General features: G+C 41.9%; 2 protein-coding genes across 5 annotated transcripts in view; one reads left to right on the top strand and one right to left on the bottom strand.

The window, feature by feature from the left end:
- erg (ETS transcription factor ERG) overlaps positions 1 to 9458 on the top strand; it is a 63986-nt gene extending 54528 nt beyond the window's left edge. For all 4 annotated transcript variants that reach the window (XM_056239019.1, XM_056239017.1, XM_056239020.1 and 1 more), the window contains 4 exons: positions 4675 to 4734; positions 4812 to 4868; positions 5544 to 5591; positions 7542 to 9458. In XM_056239019.1, the coding sequence (XP_056094994.1) occupies positions 4675 to 4734; positions 4812 to 4868; positions 5544 to 5591; positions 7542 to 8056 (680 nt within the window). In that variant the 3' untranslated portion in view covers positions 8057 to 9458. The remainder of the gene's footprint in view (positions 1 to 4674; positions 4735 to 4811; positions 4869 to 5543; positions 5592 to 7541) is intronic.
- A 740-nt stretch (positions 9459 to 10198) lies between these two features.
- Positions 10199 to 11437, bottom strand: kcnj15 (potassium inwardly rectifying channel subfamily J member 15). Its single transcript, XM_056239022.1, has one exon. The coding sequence runs from the start codon at positions 11387 to 11389 to the stop codon at positions 10358 to 10360; it is 1032 nt and encodes a 343-aa protein (XP_056094997.1). The 5' UTR covers positions 11390 to 11437; the 3' UTR covers positions 10199 to 10357.
- Between the last annotated feature and the right edge of the window lie 11246 nt (positions 11438 to 22683).

The following is a 22683-nucleotide window of genomic DNA, read 5'->3' as shown; positions in this document are numbered from 1 at the left end:
GAGCAAACAGGCGTCGCACTTTACCATCTAACAGAGGACCAAACAGGCGTCGCACTTTACCATCTAACAGAGGACCAAACAGGTGTCGCACTTTACCATCTTTTACCATCTAACAGAGGACCAAACAGGCGTCGCACTTTACCATCTAACAGAGGACCAAAAAGGCGTCGCACTTTACCATGTAACAGAGGACCAAACAGGCATCACACTTTACCATCTTTTACCATCTAACAGAGGACCAAACGGGCGTCGTACTTTACCATCTTTTACCATCTAACAGAGGACCAAACAGGTGTCGCACTTTACCATCTAACAGAGGACCAAACAGGCGTCGCACTTTACCATCTAACAGAGGACCAAACAGGCGTCGTGCTTTACCATCTAACAGAGGACCAAACAGGCGTCGCACTTTACCATCTAACAGAGGACCAAACAGGCATCGCACTTTACCATCTAACAGAGGACCAAACAGGCTTCGTACTTTACCATCTAACAGAGGACCAAACAGGCGTCGTATTTTACCATCTAACAGAGGACCAAACAGGTGTCGCACTTTACCATCTAACAGAGGACCAAACAGGTGTCGCACTTTACCATCTAACAGAGGACCAAACAGGCGTCGTATTTTACCATCTAACAGAGGACCAAACAGGTGTCGCACTTTACCATCTAACAGAGGACCAAACAGGCGTCGTATTTTACCATCTAACAGAGGACCAAACAGGTGTCGCACTTTACCATCTAACAGAGGACCAAACAGGCGTCGTATTTTACCATCTAACAGAGGAGCAAACAGGCGTCGCACTTTACCATCTAACAGAGGACCAAACAGGCGTCGTACTTTACCATCTAACAGAGGACCAAACAGGTGTCGCACTTTACCATCTAACAGAGGACCAAACAGGCGTCGTATTTTACCATCTAACAGAGGAGCAAATAGGCGTCACACTTTACCATCTAACAGAGGACCAAACAGGCGTCGCACTTTACCATCTAACAGAGGACAAAACAGGTGTCGCACTTTACCATCTTTTACCATCTAACAGAGGACCAAACAGGCGTCGCACTATACCATCTAACAGAGGACCAGACAGGTGTCGCACTTTACCATCTAACAGAGGACCAAACAGGTGTCGTACTTTACCATCTAACAGAGGACCAAACAGGTGTCGCACTTTACCATCTAACAGAGGACCAAACAGGTGTCGCACTTAACCATCTAACAGAGGACCCAACAGGCGTCGTACTTTACCATCTAACAGAGGAGCAAACAGGCGTCGTACTTTACCATCTAACAGAGGACCAAACAGGTGTCGCACTTTACCATCTAACAGAGGACCAAACAGGTGTCGCACTTTACCATCTTTTACCATCTAACAGAGGACCAAACAGGCGTCGCACTTTACCATCTAACAGAGGACCAGACAGGTGTCGCACTTTACCATCTAACAGAGGACCAAACAGGTGTCGCACTTTACCATCTAACAGAGGACCAAACAGGTGTCGTACTTTACCATCTAACAGAGGACCCAACAGGCGTCGTACTTTACCATCTAACAGAGGAGCAAACAGGCGTCGTACTTTACCATCTAACAGAGGACCAAACAGGTGTCGCACTTTACCATCTAACAGAGGACCAAACAAGCGTCGCACTTTACCATCTAACAGAGGACCCAACAGGCGTCGTACTTTACCATCTAACAGAGGAGCAAACAGGCGTCGTACTTTACCATCTAACAGAGGACCAAACAGGTGTCGCACTTTACCATCTAACAGAGGACCAAACAGGCGTCGTACTTTACCATCTAACAGAGGACCAAACAGGTGTCGTACTTTACCATCTAACAGAGGACCCAACAGGCGTCGTACTTTACTATCTAACAGAGGAGCAAACAGGCGTCGTACTTTACCATCTAACAGAGGACCAAACAGGTGTCGCACTTAACCATCTAACAGAGGACCAAACAGGCGTCGCACTTTACCATCTAACAGAGGACCCAACAGGCGTCGTACTTTACCATCTAACAGAGGAGCAAACAGGCGTCGTACTTTACCATCTAACAGAGGACCAAACAGGTGTCGCACTTTACCATCTAACAGAGGACCAAACAGGTGTCGCACTTTACCATCTAACAGAGGACCCAACAGGCGTCGTACTTTACCATCTAACAGAGGAGCAAACAGGCGTCGTACTTTACCATCTAACAGAGGACCAAACAGGCGTCGCACTTTACCATCTAACAGAGGACCAAACAGGCGTCGCACTTTACCATCTAACAGAGGACCAAACAGGCGTCGCACTTTACCATCTAACAGAGGACCAAACAGGCGTTGCACTTTACCATCTAACAGAGGACCAAACAGGCGTCGCACTTTACCATCTAACAGAGGACCAAACAGGTGTCGTACTTTACCATCTAACAGAGGACCAAACAGGTGTCGTACTTTACCATCTAACAGAGGACCAAACAGGCGTCGTACTTTACCATCTAACAGAGGACCCAACAGGCGTCGTACTTTACCATCTAACAGAGGACCAAACAGGTGTCGTACTTTACCATCTAACAGAGGAGCAAACAGGTGTCGTACTTTACCATCTAACAGAGGACCAAACAGGCGTCGTACTTTACCATCTAACAGAGGAGCAAACAGGCGTCGTACTTTACCATCTAACAGAGGACCAAACAGGCGTCGTACTTTACCATCTAACAGAGGAGCAAACAGGCGTCGTACTTTACAATCTAACAGAGGACCAAACAGGTGTCGTACTTTACCATCTAACAGAGGAGCAAACAGGCGTCGTACTTTACCATCTAATAGAGGACCAAACAGGTGTCGTACTTTACCATCTATCTGAGGAGCAAAGGTATTTTATTTAACAAAATCATTATTCACTGTATTAATGTCGTGACCTGTAATAGTTACCTTAAAGAGCTCTTTCTGTTTCTGATTTAAAACATAAAACTTAGTTTGTTGGAATAAACTGATGTTTGTAGGATGGTTCATTGATGTTAAACAATATTTTGACAAAATAAGTTAATTTAGATTTTACCATTTTTAGGTTACCATTTTGTATTCATCATTCCATGCTTGATGAAACTAAACAGTTTGTTGATATAAATTGATGGTTCACTGATGTTAAATAATATTTTGACTATAACAAAATAAGTTAATTTAGAAGTTAACATGTTTTATTCATCATTCCATGCCCATTTCCACACAAGTTAAAGTGTACACGTTAAAATTAAGCATGCATGTTACAGTGATTTCACTACACAAGATGACACTGTTAGATGGTAAAGTCCTACACCTGTTTGGTTGCCTTTACGTTTAGCAATATTTCATATCCTGACTATCTCTGAATGTAATTGCAATGTTCATAATAATACTAAAACACCAGTACTTGCCATAAAAATATTGTGATGGCAAGAAATGGCAAAGCAACCAAACGTGTCGCACTTTACCATCTATCAGGGGACCAAATTCATTTTGTTTATTCATTATTCCATGCCAGTTTCCACACAAGGTAAACTTTGAATGCAAATGAGCATTTTCAGCAGACACAAGTCATTTTTCTTGCACTTCAAAGTTCACTGTTGTTTCCCATATAACTAAATAAAATGCCATCCATACAAACCCAGACACTAATTCACTTAAAAGCCTTCTATGTCGAGGTCAAAGTTCAAAATTATGAGTTGACTGTTTTATTTAAAATCTTCAGTTGGTTCAACTAGTGTTAATAGCAAGTGTTAATAGACATTCAGAACATTGGATTAAGCCAGCTGAACATTTTCATAGTTTCAGTAAGTCTATATAACATTTTGAGTCTTGCCCTGGAATAGTGCGACACCTGTTCTGTTGCTTTGGCTTTTTTTCCCTATCGATGAGTTTTTTTGTTTTTTTAATCTGGTTGAGATAAATTTTTTAATCTGTTCTGGTTTCTGGGTGGATTTTAATTTTAATAATTTTAATTTTAATTTAATTTTAAAGTTGTAAACAAGAAAGTTTTAGCCTTTTTTTCTTTTCTTTCATAAGCTCCCAGTTTGCATATGTATTAACTGCTAAATTGGTCAAATATTATCCATATGTAGAATGATGCATAACTAATTTATGGTAGCTTACATACTAAGCTGTATATTTAAAAAAAAAAAAAAAATATATATATATATATATATATATATATATATATATATATATATATATATATATATATTGTTAATTTATATGGTAATTTTCTTAGAATGTTTTAGCATTAGAGTGTAATAAAAATGTAGATAATTTAAAAAATGTCTATAATTGGCCTAATAGTTAAAAAAAAAAAAGGTCCCTTAAGTTAGCAGCCTGTTAAACAGCAGCTCTACAGTCTCAGAGCCTCTCTGGGACAGCAAGCCATCCAAACAATAGAGAAGTGTGAACGACGTGTGTTAATGGGTCAGTGCAGTTCCTGCTCCAGCCTACAGGGGCACTGCTGTGTATAGACTTAAACACACACACACACGCACACCTGTAGGTGTCCCTGTAGTAATGTCCCCTCTTTGCTCGGCGGTCCCCTGTTGGTGAGTGTGTAACGACACCATGGTCCCCTGTTAGATAGGTACACACACACACACACACACACACACACTCACTCTCTGCCTCAGTGAACAGCACGTGACGTGTGTGTTTCTCTCTCAGAGGTCAGTTATGACGTGGTCAGGCGCTCTGCATGGACTCCGAATGTGTCTGCCGCTAAAGGTTGGACAGACGTTCACATGCTGCTCACTTTACGCCACTTTAAGAGACTGTTTAACCTGAATGTGTCTTTTCATCAGTTCCCCAGGGTTCTGCTGCCATCCTGAGCAAAGCCGAAGAGCAGAGAGCTCAGTTAGGTGAGAGGATCATGGGTAATCCAGACACGAGCACTCAGATCAGTTCAGCAACAGAACAACTGCATCGCATTCAATAATAATACCTCAAATATTTATTCAAAAGAAAACAAATTGTTACACAAAAAATAACACTACAAAATAGTTTCAGACTAGTCTCAGCTGATTTCCCAATGAACTATTTTAAATGATGGAGCAGTTTTGTTTTCCTGCTATTCCTACTAACAAAAATGATTAGGGAAAATGAACATAGAATCTATAAGACAGAAAATATAGAACATTTAGAGCAGGTGAAATATAGAAGGACTGACTGTGATATTGCCTGATTTTAATTAAAAAAAAATTTTTTTAAACTATCCAACAAACTTCATTCTGTGGGATGCTTCTTTACAAGATACATATTTATGTTTATATTAGGTGTAATATTTCACTCTTCTTCTGGTGATTTTTATGATGAGAATGATTGTTTTTGTTTGTTTTAATTTCCACAGTTTAGGAAAAAATTGCACATTTTTATAGTTAGCATCCCACATTTATCATATTATTTATGACACTAGATGCAATAGTCATGACATACATGACAGAAACGAATGCAGAAAGCTTAAATAAAGGAAATCAAATAAAGCATAAATCAAGTGAACTGGTGCATGTGTCTGATGTTTGTCGTCTTCTCTGTAGATCCGTATCAGATTTTAGGGCCGACGAGCAGCAGGCTGGCGAATCCAGGTGAGAGTCAAAGCTTTTCTAGATTCAGTCCTGACAAGTCAAGTCAGATTTATTTCTATAGCACTTATAAATAAATGTGTGTGATATGTACACACACAATACACATTGTTTCAAAGCATCTTGATGTTAATGTTTATATGTTTTGAATATCTTTATGGCTTATAGCTGCATTTAACCGATTAGAGTTGGACAATAATATAGTTACATTTATAGAAATATATTGCTATATGTGAGAGTACTGTATGTACGCAGATAAAGTTGGACATTTAATTATATATCCAACCTAACCTAACCCTGCAAAATAATATAGTTATGTTTTAGTAGCATATATTGAGCTGTACAATATATAGTTAAGTTTTGCTATTGTATTTATAGAGCTGTGCGATCTAGTTACGTTTTGCAGCGATATATAGAGCTGTACGATAGTTACATTTTGCGACTATATATAGAGTTGTATGATATAGTTAAGTTTTCCAACAATATAAAGTGCTGTATAATGTATAGTTACATTTTGCAACGATATATAAAGCTGTACGATATAGTTACGTTTAGGACGATATAAAGAGCTGTACAATATATAGTTACATTTTGCAACAGTATAAAGTGCTGTTGAATTTATAGATACATTTTGCAACGATCTATAGAGCTGTACAATATAGTTACGTTTGGGACAATATATAGAGTTGTACAATATATAGTTATGTTTTGCGATATATATAGAGCTGTACAATATATACAGTAGTTATGTTTTGCAGCGATATATAGAGCTGTACGATATATATATATTTAAGTTTTGCCACAATATAGAGCAGTACAATATATAGTTACGCATATAGTTACGCGGCTATATATAGAGCTACATGATATAGTTACATTTGGTACGATATATAGAGTTTTGCGATATATATATAGAGAGAGAGCTGTACGATATATATAGTTACGTTTTGCGATGATATAAAGAGCTGTACGATATATATAGTTACATTTTGCTACAATATAAAGTGCTCTACAATGTATAGTTACATTCCGCGACGATATATAGAGCTACATGATGTAGTTACATTTGGTATAATATATAGAGTTTTACGATATATATATATATATATAGAGCTGTATATAGAGCCGATATATATAGTTACGTTTTACGATGATATAAAGAGCTGTACGATATATATAGTTACATTTGGTACGATAAATAGAGTTTTGCGCTATATATATATATATATATATATATATATATATATATATATATATAGAGCTGTACGATATATAGTTACATTTTGCAACAATATGAAGTGCTGAACAATGTATACTTACATTTTGCGATGATATATAGAGCTGTACAATATAGTTTAGTTTGGGACGGTCTATAGAGCTGTACAATATATATTTATGTTTGGGACAAAATATAGAGCTGTACAATTTAAAGTTTCGTTTTGGGACGGTATATAGAACTGTACAATATATAGTTACGTTTAGGACGAAATATAGAGCTGCATGATATAGTTACATTTGCTACGATATATAGAGCTGTATGATATATAGAGCTGTACGATATATAGTTAGGTTTTGCTACAACATCTAGAGCTGTACGATATATAGATACGTTTTGCAACAATATATAGAGCTGTACGATATATAGTTAGGTTTTGCTACAACATATAGAGCTGTACGATATATAGATACGTTTTGCAACAATATATAGAGGTGTACGATATATAGTTAAATTTTGCAACAATATAAAGTGCTGTACAATATACGATATGAGGAGTTATATTTTGCGATGATGTATAGAGCTGAACGATTTTTAAAAAATAACAGTTGAGATTTGCTATACACTATATATCGCATTACATGAGTGTTCTATATGTAGGCGGATAAAGTAGTTTAAACTTCTAGTAATTGTATCATTTGTAATTAGTTAAAGTAATGACCCTAATGTGTCATCAGGCTCCGGTCAGATCCAGCTGTGGCAGTTCCTCCTGGAGCTTCTGTCCGACAGTGCCAACTCGTCCTGCATCACGTGGGAAGGAACCAACGGAGAGTTCAAGATGACCGACCCCGACGAGGTGGCCCGGCGCTGGGGTGAGCGGAAGAGCAAACCCAACATGAACTACGACAAGCTGAGTCGAGCCCTGCGCTACTACTACGACAAGAACATCATGACCAAAGTGCACGGCAAACGCTACGCGTACAAGTTCGACTTCCACGGAATCGCACAGGCCCTTCAGCCGCACCCCCCCGACTCGTCCATGTACAAGTACCCGGCGGATCTGCCCTACATGAGCTCGTACCACACACACCCGCACCCGCAGAAGATGAACTTCATGTCTCCGCATCCTCAGGCCATGAACGTCACATCGTCCGGGTTCTTCAGCGGCCCGAGTCCGTACTGGAACGCTCCGGGTTCGGGAATCTACCCCGGCCCACGACACCCCGCCACACACATGCCCTCCTACTACTAGACATCTACATCACAAACATCTCAAGACATCAAACTGGAGAATCCCAACCATCCGCCGGCACTTGCCGGATATAAAGCAGGAGAACCCGCCTGGAGTCCGAGAGCCGTGTGGATTCAGCGGCGGGAATGTGAAAGTGGCAATATAACATGTAAAAGGGGCTTTTACGCTGCATGATCAAGTACTTATTCAGCTATATGTTCATGTGTACCTTAATGTACAAACACACATATCAGAGAGAGTTCAGAGAGAGAGCGACAGAACGTGAGACAGGTCAGAGGAAGAGAGACAGGTGTGTGAGGTAAGAGAGGACGCTGAGGTATGTGAGAAGATGAAGATTAATCTCTTGCCATATTGTATCAGTATTATGTCGCCCGTATGGCATCAGAGATCGAAACCTGCCTTGACAATGGCGAAAACTGGAATTTAAAGCTTTCAGATGTTTTTAATGACATCAAACCATTAAAGACCGAGGTGCATTTATATGAACCCGTGCCTTACTATGGGAGCTTGTTTACGCCAGGTGACTGCGACTTTTTATCTCGCAATTAAGAGTTTATATCTCGCAATTCTGATTTTTTCTCGCTATTCTGAATTTATATCCACAATTCAGACTTTTTATCTCGCAAATCTGAAATCTCGTAATTCTGACTTTTTCTCGCAATTCCGAGTTTATATTTGCAATTCTGACTTTTTTTCGCAATACTGTTTTTTTCCCACAATTGCGAGTTTATATCTCGCAATTTTTACATTTTTATCTCGCAATTAAGAGTTTATATTGCGCAATTATGAAATATGTCTTGCAATACCTAGTTTATATCTTGCAATTCCGACTTTTTCTCGCAATTCCGAGTTTATATAAAAAGTCGCAATTACTTTTTTTTTCTTTTTTTTATTCTGTGGCGGAAACCAGCTTCCATCCCTTATAGAGGGATCCAGCTGAAGAGATTTACCAAAGACACCAGTATTTGTATTATTATTAATTATTATGATGATGTTCTGAGTCACAAACGCTGTGCGTTTGTTAGATTGAAGTATACAGTTCAGTGTTATAATTCTTTTTATATAATAGATATATAACTTATGCATTTAAACACTACGAGTTGATCTCAGCCAGCCAAACACAGACATTAATCACAGACGTAGAGAAACAGACCAAAGAAGTGAAACACTCCAGCAGTTTGATGATTCTCTGTATTAGCCGTTGTTTACAGTGAACACACACACACACACACACGCATGTTCGTATGACGCTGGACTGGCAGCACACGGGCTCTGACCGACTGAACCCAGATCAGATCAGACGCCCTGATGCTCTGAGATTGTTGACAAAGGGAAGAAAACATATACTTAGATAAATTATATGGTTTTCTACTGAATCATTTTAATAAACTATTTTCAACAACGTCGTTCTTCTCGTTTGAGTAAAGAAACACCACATTGTCTCTTGTTCCTTTCATAAACAAAGACCAGCGACTGTTGCCTCAAAACACACACACACACACACACACACACACACACACACACACACACTCACACACACACTTACTCTCACACATACACACATACACTCTCTCTCTCTCACACACACACACACACACTGGCTGTCCGAGCCTCTCTGTTGCCACAACAGTCATGAACTCTATAATCATTTGAAGACAATGTAGAGTTTGTTGGGTTTAAAACACAAAATATAAGTCACATATTTATGCAAGGGGAAACATGAATCAAATATTTTTTCTAAAACAATTACAGAAGTTCTGAAATGGATTAAAATATATTAAGAGTAAAACAAACCAGAAACACAGAAAATACAAACTGTGAATAGATCTGATGGTGAAAGTGTCTCTGTGAAGGTGGAGGATAAATGAAGACATTATATTCTGATTAAATAAGACAGTCCGCTGTTTTCTATGTGAATATACAGTAAAGTGTAATTTATTCCTGAATTTTCAGCATCATTACTCCAGTCTTCAGTGTCACATGATCCTTCAGAAATCACTCTGTATCTTGAGCATCAGATCCTCATATTAGAGTGATTTCTGAAGGATCATGTGACACTGAAGACTGGAGTAATGATGCTGAAAATTCAGGAATAAATTACACTTTACTGTATATTCACATAGAAAACAGCAGATTTACACTGGAGTAATATTTTGTGATTTTTCCAGTATTTTTAATTAAATAAATGCAGCTTTGATCACAGGAATAAATCACACTTAAAATAAAGTCGCAGATAAATCATTCCCGATTGACTTCCATCAACAGGAATGCGGAGTGAAGCGAGTGTTTGTGTCGTGTTCGTCACTCAGACGTTCCTCCTCGTTCCCGCCTGTACTCCTCCTCCAGCTGGAGCTTCTCCGCGGCGCAGGGGCTCGTCGGCGGCTCGCTGCACAGCGTCACCCTGTCGAAGACGCTGAAGTCCGCGGTGAGTTTGCCCCCGCGCGTGTGCGACAGCACCGGCGCGAACTCGTGAGCCCACAGGATCTCCTGAGGCGTGTATGAGGTTCGGCTCTGGCACGAGGAGGCCGTGGACTCGACGGTCCCGTTCAGGGTCACGAGCAGCTCGAACTCTCGTCTCAGGAGCTCGTCCGCCGTGAGGTTCGCTAGCGGGCTTCTCTCGTCCAGCGCGTGCGAGAAGGTTAGCGGTAGCAAGAGGAACGGACACTCTCCGCACGAGTCCAGCTGGAAGTCGACGCTCTCCTGATGAAGGAGGATCTTCTCTCCCTCTTGCGTGACGCGATTGGATAGAAGTTTCCCCGAGAGCTGGCACTGAATCAACAGGCTGTTCCTTAGGTTAGCGACGCGTACCATGAGTCGTAGCCTCCCGTCGCGCACACACACGACCGCCACGCGACTGAACCGGATGCTGCCCGCGCGCTTCTTCGGTCGCGCTAGCTTAGCGAGAAACGCACCGGTGACGAAGATCTCGGCTAGCCCTGTTAGCACCAGCTGTAGCACTAGCGTCAGGATCGCGAGAGGACATTCCTCGGACACGTGCCGGAAGCCGTAGCCGATGGTGCTCTGGGTCTCCAGGGAGAACAGGTACGCGCCGGTTAGCGAGTCCACGTTCATCACGCACGGCGTGTGATTGGAGGACGGGTCCGAGTCGAAGTCGCCGTGGCTCAGGCCGATGAGGTAGAACACCACGCCGAACACGAACCACGTCATGACGAAGGTGGAGGCGAACAGAGTGATCTTGTAACGCCACTTGATGTCCACCACCGTGGTCCAGATGTCGTGCAAGAACAGCTTGATCATTCCCTCCACGTTATCGATCTTCACGTTACTGTGGCCGTCTTTGGACACCAGGCGCCGCACGCTCTCCGTCATCATGAGCTTCTGTCCTGAGGAAGAGAAAACACGGGCTAACTCGAGCAGCTTCACAGCACTGGCGGCCGTCGTCCTGCTCCACTTCACACACACACGCAGAGACAGAGGATTATAGGATGAGCTCGTTTATACCACACTTTATTCAATAGGAGGAACAGCTCGTTCAGCGCATCACACGTCATTACGCTATTTCTACATCATTACGCTATTTCTACATCATTACGCTATTTCTACATCATTACGCTATTTCTACGTCATTACGCTATTTCTATATCATTACGCTATTTCTACATCATTACGCTATTTCTACGTCATTACGCTATTTCTACGTCATTACGCTATTCCTACGTCATTACGCTATTTCTACGTCATTACGCTATTTCTACATCATTGCGCTATTTCTACGTCATTACGCTATTTCTACATCATTACGCTATTTCTACATCATTACGCTATTTCTACATCATTACGCTATTTCTACGTCATTACGCTATTTCTACATCATTACACTATTTCTACGTCATTACGCTATTTCTACGTCATTACGCTATTTCTACGTCATTACGCTATTTCTACATCATTACGCTATTTCTACGTCATTACGCTATTTCTACGTCATTACGCTATTTCTACGTCATTGCGCTATTTCTACATCATTACGCTATTTCTACATCATTCCGCTATTTCTACTTCATTACACTATTTCTACGTCATTACTCTATTTCTACGTCATTACGCTATTTCTACATCATTACGCTATTTCTACATCATTACGCTATTCCTATGTCATTACGCTATTCCTACGTCATTACGCTATTTCTACATCATTACGCTATTTCTACATCATTACGCTATTTCTACGTCATTACGCTATTTCTACGTCATTACGCTATTTCTACATCAGCTATTTCTACATCATTACGCTATTTCTACGTCATTACGCTATTTCTACGTCATTACGCTATTTCTACATCATTACGCTATTTCTACATCATTACGCTACGCTATTTCTACATCATTACGCTATTTCTACGTCATTACGCTATTTCTACGTCATTACGCTATTTCTACATCATTACGCTATTTCTACATCATTACGCTATTTCTACATCATTACGCTATTTCTACGTCATTACGCTATTTCTACATCATTACGCTATTTCTACATCATTACACTATTTCTACATCATTACGCTATTTCTACGTCATTACGCTATTTCTACATTACGCTATTCTACATCATTACGCTATTTCTACATCGCTATTTCTACATCATTACGCTATTTCTACATCATTACGCTATATACGTCATTACGCTATTTCTACATCATTATGCTATTTCTACATCATTACGCTATTTCTACATCGCTATTTCTACATCATTACGCTATTTCTACATCATTACGCTATTCCTACGTCATTATGCTATTTCTACATCATTATGCTATTTCTACATCGCACATGCGCAGTCTTTCAGTTTGGGTTTTCAGTCGGATCAAGTGTTCACATGTTCTCTCCATCGCATTAGAAAAGGAATAAACACTCCTTTCCACCCGATCGTCGTGTCTTTGGGATCGAGCTCGATCGGGGCGATTAAAGTGTTCACATGAAGGATTTTCAGTGCGATTGAGCCGTCAGTCCCATCACTAGCGGATGATTTGGTTGCATGTAAACGTAGCCGATGATGCAACTTCATCAAATATGAGACGCACTGCTGTAAAGCTGCTCTAAAGGACAGGCATTATACAGATACATTCATCTGATTCAGTCAAATCAATAATAGTCGAGTCTCCTTCATCTATACAGCGCTTTACCAGCACAGATGTTCCACAGCAGCTTTACAGTGATAACAGGAGATTACAGTGACAGAGAGTGTTTAGGCTTTACAGCAGCTCTAGAATAAAGTTATTGTCCAGATAAAGTTAGTTTTGATTGATTCACTTCCGTTGTAAAGATCATTAGTTATTAACTTAGGCCCCATCCACACTACTGCGTTTTAGTTTAGAAACGGAGAATTAAAATGAATACGATCTCCGTCCACACCAGCGTTTTAGCTGCGTATTAGAATTGATATCCGTCCACATTAAAACGACTGAAAACGCGGATCACGTGACCATTCACCTACACCGGGCATGCGCTGCTGGTGTAAACAGGACACAGATGGGCTATTCCTCAGATTTGACGAAGAAGAAAGTAGCTAAGTTACCTCTGCAAAGAGCGACGCTCCATGTACGTTCGATCCCGCCGCTGCACACGGGTCACAGATCGCTCGAATAATAGCTTGCCTCCGGCGCATGTACGCAGTTGTAGCGTTGAAAAATGCAGAATTTACTTTCACAACAGCTCCTAGCAAAGACATCAAAGTCAGAAACGCTCGCCATGACTGATGACACCCAACCAGAGAGCCGAGGTGAGCCTCCGCGTCATCGTTTCTAAAGTCCTCCGTCTTGACCCGTCTTCACTACAACGCCCTCCGGAGATTCAAAACGCAAAACGGGGTCGGCAGCGTTTCTAAACTTCTCCGTGTTAGGTCTTCGTTTTGCTGTTTTAGTCTGGATGGGAGGTGCAAACGTAGCAAAAGGTCTCCGTTTCTAATCTAAAACGTAGTAGTGTGGACGGGGCCTCAGGGGCCGCTAACACGCAAGGGCGTAGATTTGGTTTGAACATTGGGGGGGGTTGAAGTTTGGGTATGCCTCCTGATATTGTGATCATGGTATAAATAATAGGGGGGTTGTAATGCATAGATTTAAATATTGGGGGGGTTATATCCCCCCCCCAATCCCCCCCCCCCCCCCCCCCACACACACACACACAAATTACGCCCCTGCTAACACAACACCGCTCTACAGAAGACAGAAACCCTTAATGTGTTCCGGCCGTTCATTCACACACAGTGTTTGAGATCGAGAACACACACTCTGAAACGGGTTCCAAGTCACAAGTTAAAAAAAAAAAAATTTAAACGTGATCATCTCCGTGTAAACTTCAAAAACGTGAGTCTGAAGCGCTGGCGGCGCACATGCGTATCACATGTTTAGTCTATAGATGTGTGTGTTTGATATACAGTATATGTGTGCAGGCGCGTACTCTTTCTTTACAAGGTTGTTTCCTTACAAATGTCTCGTCTGGCAGCGTAACACAGAATCATTAGTCGTTTCGGCGGATCCATGTGAACTGGAATCAGTTTGATAATGTTTAGTCTGTGCAGAGGTGAAGGAGACGAGTGTGTGTTAAACCCAGTGATGCTGAACATCAGGACAGAAATGGAGAAACCAGGATCAAATCACTGAGTTATGATCCCAGGCTGCATTAATATCAGTCACAGTTCTCCTTCAGGTCCTCTTCACCTCAGTCTATCACTCATCATCAGTGTGTGCAGCTGAGACTTCAGACCGCGGTTGAACTCGCTCAGTTCTCCGAGTTAATCAACAGTTCTGCAGTTGTAAATTAACAGAGCAGCTCAAGTTCACAAACACACGTTCATAAATACTGTATATAAATGAGGAGATTCATAACGGCATAATCTTTCATCTGTGAGAGGCAGTGAGTCTCTGCTGGTCTCTCACCTGATCGAGCCGGGGAACGTCTCGCTGTCGTCCGCGTGTGTGAGTCTGTGGCTCGAGATGGCGAGGACAGTTAATGAGAGTCTGAAGGAAATCACAGTCGAACCAGTCGAGCCGGTTCTCAGGAACGCCTCCTGTTCTTACATTACTGTTATGAGTCCAAACACACACACACACACACACACACAGACAGACACTCACAAACACACACACACAGACAGACACTCACAAACACACACACACAGACAGACACTCACAAACACACACACACACACACACTCACACACACACACAGACACTCACAAACACACACACACACACACACGCACACTTAATAAATCAAGACACATTTACTGGAGATTCTAATTGACTGAAGATATTAAGTCTTGTTTGTGAAATAGTGAGTTAGAGCTAAAGCAGAACAGATCTCAGTTTCCCTTTGATTTAAGAGATTTCATTAGCAGATCTGTTCTTGTTTTAAGCTCAAACTCACTTCATTTTGATGTATTTATCATAAACAAGACTCAATATCTTCAGTCAGAGTAACAGAAATGTGTCAATATTTGATGTTTAAATGCAGTGAAATAACTCCACAGATCTGCCGTTTGATACATTTATTTCGGAAACGTTTTAGTTCATAACGTGTTTTTAAACGTTACTCCTCGTTTCAGATCGTTCAGAGAACATTCAAAAGTAACAATGGAGAGTATCGTATAACCACGGAAAAAAACGTTTTCAAAACATTTAATAAACTGGACATTTTGAACGTTCAGAGGACATTCTCACAGGCTGAAGAGAAACGGCTCCGTGTGAACCAGAATATATATATGCCTGTGTTGAACATTGATGGAGCAACAGATTGTGCGTGAAAATAAATCATAAAAGTGGTTTGTTTTGTTTAAAAATCGTATAAGTGTGTACGCAATGTGAGGGTTTGATGTGTGTTAGACTGATGACGTCACGTGACCTCACCTTGACCTTTGGTGACCTTTAACCCTAACCCTGACCCGGTTCACTGCCACTGACTGAGTCAACTCGTCAAACGTTACAGTATTCTGCAGATTCCACTCCTCGTCATCCACTTTAAGTTTATATGAGATATCTGACTAGTCACACAAACACACACACACACACACACACACACACACACACAGTCATATACTTTATACTACTTTTATTGGAAAATATTACAGATAATATTATGACTATTCAGATATCTCAAATAAACATGTCTATTATCATTCTAATTCAAATTATGATTTTTTTTTCTTCTTTATACTACATTCTGTTGACATTTTCTCCTTTTCTGTTATTCACATACATCATGTATGTGACAGATGAAGGAACCTTGAACTCTTGAATTTTATTATTGATATTTCCGGTGAAATATGTAAATGTGATCTAATCTATAAATATGTATTAAGTAATTTCCACTAGTAAGAATGTTGCATGATTCCCCCCATCTCTGTAATTCTTGAATTTCTTCAGAATAATGTGCAGATATCTTTGACGACTAGTCATATTCACAGATATCTCAAATCATAACTCGTCAAAATAAATATAATAGTAGCCTAAATATGAAAGATGTGTTGCTGATGCGAGCTGCAGGTCCGTCTGTTTCCAGCAGGTGGCGCTCGAGACAGCTCAAACACACACACACACACACACACACACGACTGCTTCAGCTCTGGCTCTGAGCTGCTACTGTAGATGAACACAACACACACACACACACACACACATAGAGTGTGATGTTCGCACTCGTGCTCGACCTGCAGTGAAACTGTGGAAGCATCAGAGAAGATCCGACTCTGTCTGAACCAGCACCCTTAAAATAGCTTGACATTTTAACCAATTTTCCAGCACAAATATCTAAACATTCTTAAATCAAGATTTACTAGAGAAGCAAAATAGTCTAGATATGTGCATCTAGCTCTTTATTTTTTAAAAGAATAAGAGTTATGTATCAGCTGAGACTCGTGATTCGCTGGTCGGCGTCACGTGACTTCAGAGCGATGTTCTCATTCTTCGACGTATTTTCAGTTTGTGAGTAAAATAAAGCCTGTGGCAAACACACGTTGACGATACTTTGACGTTTTGATCTGCAACGTAAGTTACACACACCCATACAGAAAACGCGCAGTTTTGAATTTCTGTTGATTTTTTTAAAAACATTTGTTAACAGGTTGTGGTGTGAGAATGTGCAGTTTACGTTGTAGAACAAAACGTCAAAGTGTCATCACGTAAATATGAGTAAAGTATCATCACCTAATGTTTATCAAAGACGCTATTTTACTCATCAATTGAAAATCCCGAAGGAATCTTCCGGGCTGTGATTGGTTCAGGCTCAGAGTGCATCATGAGTCATCAGGATTTTCGGCTGATTTTCCTAGAAGAAGTGTGTTTATTGATGGCAGTGTGTGGTCACACATTAACCATAGCCAGTTAGTGAGTTACTCTTGACCACAGGCATGCTCCTGTGGTTAATGTTCCTGTAATTAATGTTCCTGTAATTAATGTTCCTGAGTTTCTGAGGATGAAAGGCTGAGTGACTCTGATAGGCGTGGCATGACCTCGGACCCCTGGAGTACATCTACTCAAGCTGTAAACCTACTTACCGGGTATGTCTGTTATGGACAGGACCACTACTGTATGACGGTTTCCACGGAAACATTATTATCATTGATAATTAGAAATGTTTCTTGAGCATCAAATCATCATATTAGAGTGATTTCTGAAGGATCATGTGACACTGAAGACTGGAGTTATGATGCTGAAAATTCAGCTTTGATCACAGGAATAAATTACACTTTACTATATACATTACTATTACATTGAAATAATATTTTACTGTTTTCACTGTATTTTTGATCAAATAAACACAGCCTTGGTGAGCAGAAGAGACGCTTTAAAAAGCTTACAACCACAAACTTTTGAATAGTAATGTATATCTTGCTCTTTACTACTGTTTTAGATTTTATAAACCAATACTGTTGATTGAATCAGTTCTGTTCGATGAACCAGTTGATTCAGTTCATAAACCGCACTGAATGATTTGTTTGCTGACGATCGCAACTGAAAAATCTTGTGAGTATTCACTCTAATTGCTAGTTCAGGTTTGGCTGAAGGCTGCAGTTTGTCCGGTCAGAACAATGATGTCTCACTCAGGTTATATTCCAAATCGTAGGTTTATTAAATGTGCATAGATGTGTGGTTCTGTGAATACAAAATAAAGATATAAATATATATAAATGTATATAAAACACAAACAACTTATTTGGTAAAATACTGACAAATAGCGGTGAAATATAACACAATACAATCTCTATGATGATATACTTGAAAAAGTGGGAATGGATGTGTGTGCGCTAACGCTGTACACAAGCTGTGCACGAGCTGTGCATGCGAGCATGACTACTGCTGCATGTGCGGTCGAACCGAGATGTAAACAACTGAGCGCATGCGCGCGACCTGAGATACAACCGTGCATTGGTGATAAGGAATAAATATAACTAGAATACGAATAACATCAATATACATGGAATGGCAGTAATGTCACAGCAGTAGAATATAATTAAGTAAACAACCTTAAATGTAAACACAGATACAGGCGGATTAGCGTTCGCTGAGAATGTTCAACAATTATGTGATTACTTACAGTGTGATGCACGCACACGCACAATCGATAAATCTCCTCCGATTTGGGCTAGTACCCTATATTTCACTCTACAAACTATATACAATATTCAGCCGATCTCCTTTTCCCTTTATTATCCGTCTACTCTCTTCCCCTTCACTTCGCGAACTCCGGTGGAAAGTTTGGAACAGTCCATTTCTCGCTGAATGACAGGGGTGACTGGGAGAGTCCATGTGCCCAAGGGGAGCACTTTCTACAGCCGCCCCCAAATTCACAGTGTGAATTTGCCAACTTTAAGTGACTTTGCTACATTAAATCTAAAGCTAGTCGGGAAGAGAGGGCAGACAAATAATTTTGGCTACAGGTCGGGTGTAAGTTTTGCCGTTAACCTGTATTTCCGCAGATCTGACTCTCTTGTCCAACCCAGGAAAGACCTGAACAATTATCCCTACGGGCCAAAGAGCGCGGGGCAGTTGTTGGTCCACGATCATGACTGTGTCACCGACTTGCAGGTCAGCTTCTTCAGTCCTCCATTTCTGTCTGATTTGGAGGTTGGGTAGGTAGTGCTGAATAAAGTGCCTCCAAAAGTGGTCAGCCAAGAGCTGGCTATGTCTCCATCTCTTACGGCTCAGGAGTTCAGAGTTTTGGTATACCACTTGCGGTAATGAGGCATCTCGCCGCCCCATCAACAAGATGTTTGGAGTAACTGGATCTGGATCCGCGATGTCCGAAGAAGTGTAGCCAATGGGTTTGGAGTTGAGGATTCCTTCTATTTCTATGAAGACAGTTCTCAGCACTTCTTCTGTGACTGTCTGGCTGCCAATGGTGACGTGAAGTGCAGCCTTTAAAGAACGAATTTCTCTCTCCCAACATCCACCGAAATGGGGTGAACTGGGTGGATTAAAGATGAATCTTATTTGTTGGCTGGCGAGTTGGGCTTGAAGCTCAGGGTGAAGGGCGATGAATGACTCTTTCAGTTCCCTTTCTCCTCCTTTAAAGTTGGTGCCTTGGTCAGACAGGAGCTCAAATGGTTTACCACGCCTGGAGATGAATCGTCGTAAAGCCATCAAGAAGGAATCAGTGTCAATGCTGGTGAGTATGTCAATGTGGACTGCACGGGAAGTCATGCATTTGAAGATGATTCCCCATCTTTTCTCATTCCTGCGTCCCACCTTTATAGTGTAAGGTCCAAAGCAGTCCACACCTGTTGAATAGAAGACAGGTTGATGGATCCTCAATCTGGCAGGTGGGAGGTCCGCCATTCTTGGTGGATGTGGTTGTCCCCGCCATCTCTGACACTCTGCACATTGTCGTTGATGGTTTCTGACTGCAGCCCGTCCCCGTATCACCCAGTATTTCCTCCGAAGTTCAGCAAACACCCTATCTGGTCCTGGGTGATGTAGCCGATCATCATAGTCCTTGATCACCAGTTTGGTAGTTGGATGAGACGAGTCGAGGACAATAGGATGTATTGTATCTTCCTCTAGCTGGCTGATCTGACGGAGACGACCGCCAACGCGTATGAGTTTGGTGTCCTCATCAAATTCCGGGGCTAAGCACAGCAAGCGACTATTTTTTGGCAAGGATTTACCTGCTCTGAGGAAGGACAGTTCGTCTGGAAATGAGTCAGTTTGGCTCTGATGGAGTACTGCAATTTCTGCCTCTTTGTAGTCATCTGCTGTTGGGATATCAGTGGCCGCCCCATTGGCATGCTGGATGTAAGCCTTCAGTAACTCTGGAAGTGTATGGTATTTCTGTGGATCGGGAGTAGGTGGAGTCGAGATTGATAGGCCAATGAAGATTGGTTTTCTCAGTTCACTGTCCTGATCAATGGTCGTAAACGATGGCATCTCCGGCCAGTGGTCAGTTGTCTGTCTGAGGAATTTTGGCCCCTTATTCCATCTGCTTTCCTGGCCTATGCCACACAGCAGTTTTCCCTTTGTGATGTCATCGGCAGGGTTCTCCTTTGATGGCACGTATCTCCAGTTATCAGACTCCGTGAGTTCTTGGATTTCTGCCACTCTGGTGCCTACGAACACTTTAAAACGACATGAGTGTGACAGCAGCCAGGTAAGGACAGTTGTGGAGTCAGACCACAGAGTAACACTGTGGATGGGCAAAGTTAGCTCTGTCTTCAGAACTTTTGCGAGTTGTGCACCTGTGAGTGCTGCACATAACTCCAACCGTGGAATGGTTTGCTGCTTTTTTGGGGCTACCCGAGATCTACTGGTTACAAAGGTTACTTCCACTCTACCTTCCAGGTTTTCAGTTCGTAAGTAGGCCACGGAACCGTAGGCTCGCTCTGAAGCGTCACAGAAAATGTGGATCTGCCTCATGCTGGTAGGCTGATCCAGTTCTTTACTGCAGTAAGCCCTCGGCAAAACAACGTGCTGTAAGCCATCCAGCTCACTCTCCCATGCTTTCCACAAGTTCAACAGATTCTCAGGCAGACGGGGATCGTCCCACTCTCTTTTCTTGTCCCATAAATTCTGTACGATCACCTTGGCCCGTGTTGTGAATGGCACAATATAGCCTATGGGGTCATACTGGCTAGCGAGGATATGATATATGCTCCGCATAGTTGGAAGTGGGTGGTCTGTCCGCCGCTGCTTATAGGAGAGTGTGTCTGATGAGCAATGCCAGTGTAACCCAAGAGTTGACTCTTGTGCATCTTGGTGACCTTCGCTAAGCCACTGGATGCTGCTTTGAGATCGAGCCTCAACTGGCAGGTGGCTGATGACCGATGGATCATTGCTCGCCCACTGTCTTAGGTCAAAGCCTCCAGAAGATAAGAGACTGCGGAGTCTGTCTACAAGACCTTTCGCTGTCTCACTTGAGGTGAAGCTCTGAAGGCAGTTGTCAACATAGAAAGATTTCTCTACTGAGAACTGTGTGTCTTCAGACTCACTGTGATCCAGGACGTGCTTCTGTAACGCGTATGTTGCGCAGCAAGGACTGCACGTTGTTCCGAATGGAAGTACTTGCCATTCATACACGTCTGGTGCCTTGTCTCTCTGAAGATTTCTCCAAATGAATCTCAGTAGTGGTTTGTCCTCAGGCAAAAGGCGTACCTGGTGGAACATCCCACGAATGTCACTACTAATGGCGATGGAATGTTCTCTGAATCGCAGAAGAACTGACAGAAGAGAAGGACTGAGTGGTGGACCAGGGAGCAAGTACTCGTTCAGGTTGTGGCCTTGGTAAGCAAACGAACAGTTGAAGACAACCCTTTTCTTTCCATTATGCTCCACCAAATGATGTGGAATGTACCAGCTCTCTTTGGAACAGTCCACCTGCTCAGGAGTGAGTTTTGTAATGTAGCCAGCTTGCTGTAACCTGACTATCTCCTCTTGGTAGGCCGCCGCTTGATCAGGATTCTTGTTCAGCCGATTCTCTATTCCCCTTAATTGTGGCAGGACAGCTTCTTTGGGTGCATGTAGACATGGCATATCTTTGGCACGTAGAAGAGGGGTCGCATAGCGCTGGATTCTGTTAACATCCACCCTCACGGTTTTGTCCTGGAGAAGTTGGATGGACTCTTTGTCTTGTCTAGACCTTGTCAGTACCTTCTCATTTTGATATGGAAGAATGTCCATTTTCCACAGTTTCTCCACATTCGCATAAAGGTCGTTTGTGGGCCGTAAGCTGGTGAAAAGACATTGCTGTGGGGAAAGTCTGCTGGTTAGTTCTTGTGCTGGTCCCTGTAGTGTCCATCCTAGGCGTGTTCTCACAGCAGCAGGGCCACCAGGTGGACCCAGTCTGACTGGTTCTATGGGTGTGATGAGGTGAGGGCAGTCAGAACCAATGAGAACTACTGGTTTCACTTTGTGAAGGTGCTGTAGTGGCAGGCCTGCAAGATGCTTGTACTTCTTCTGGAGTACCTTGACGGGATGCGTGTGCTCTGCTAAACCCAGGCTGTTGGCTGTGAATGCGCTCCGTATCATGAAAGCCTTGCGAGGGTTAGCCACTGAAGACACAGTAAAGGTCACAGCCGCCCCGTGAAGGGTCTGTGTATCTTGCCTGACTGTACGGAGAACTAAGTCCTCTGGCTGACCCTTCAGATTCAACTTCTGCACAGCTTCATGTAGGATGATGGT

Source organism: Rhinichthys klamathensis, unplaced genomic scaffold, assembly GCF_029890125.1.
Source record: "Rhinichthys klamathensis goyatoka isolate OS25496 unplaced genomic scaffold, OSU_Roscu_1.1 h1tg000550l_1, whole genome shotgun sequence".
In the NCBI taxonomy this organism is placed as follows: Eukaryota; Metazoa; Chordata; class Actinopteri; order Cypriniformes; family Leuciscidae; genus Rhinichthys; species Rhinichthys klamathensis.
The sequence above is the reverse complement of the archived record's forward strand: the minus strand, read 5'-3'. Positions and strand labels throughout refer to the sequence as shown.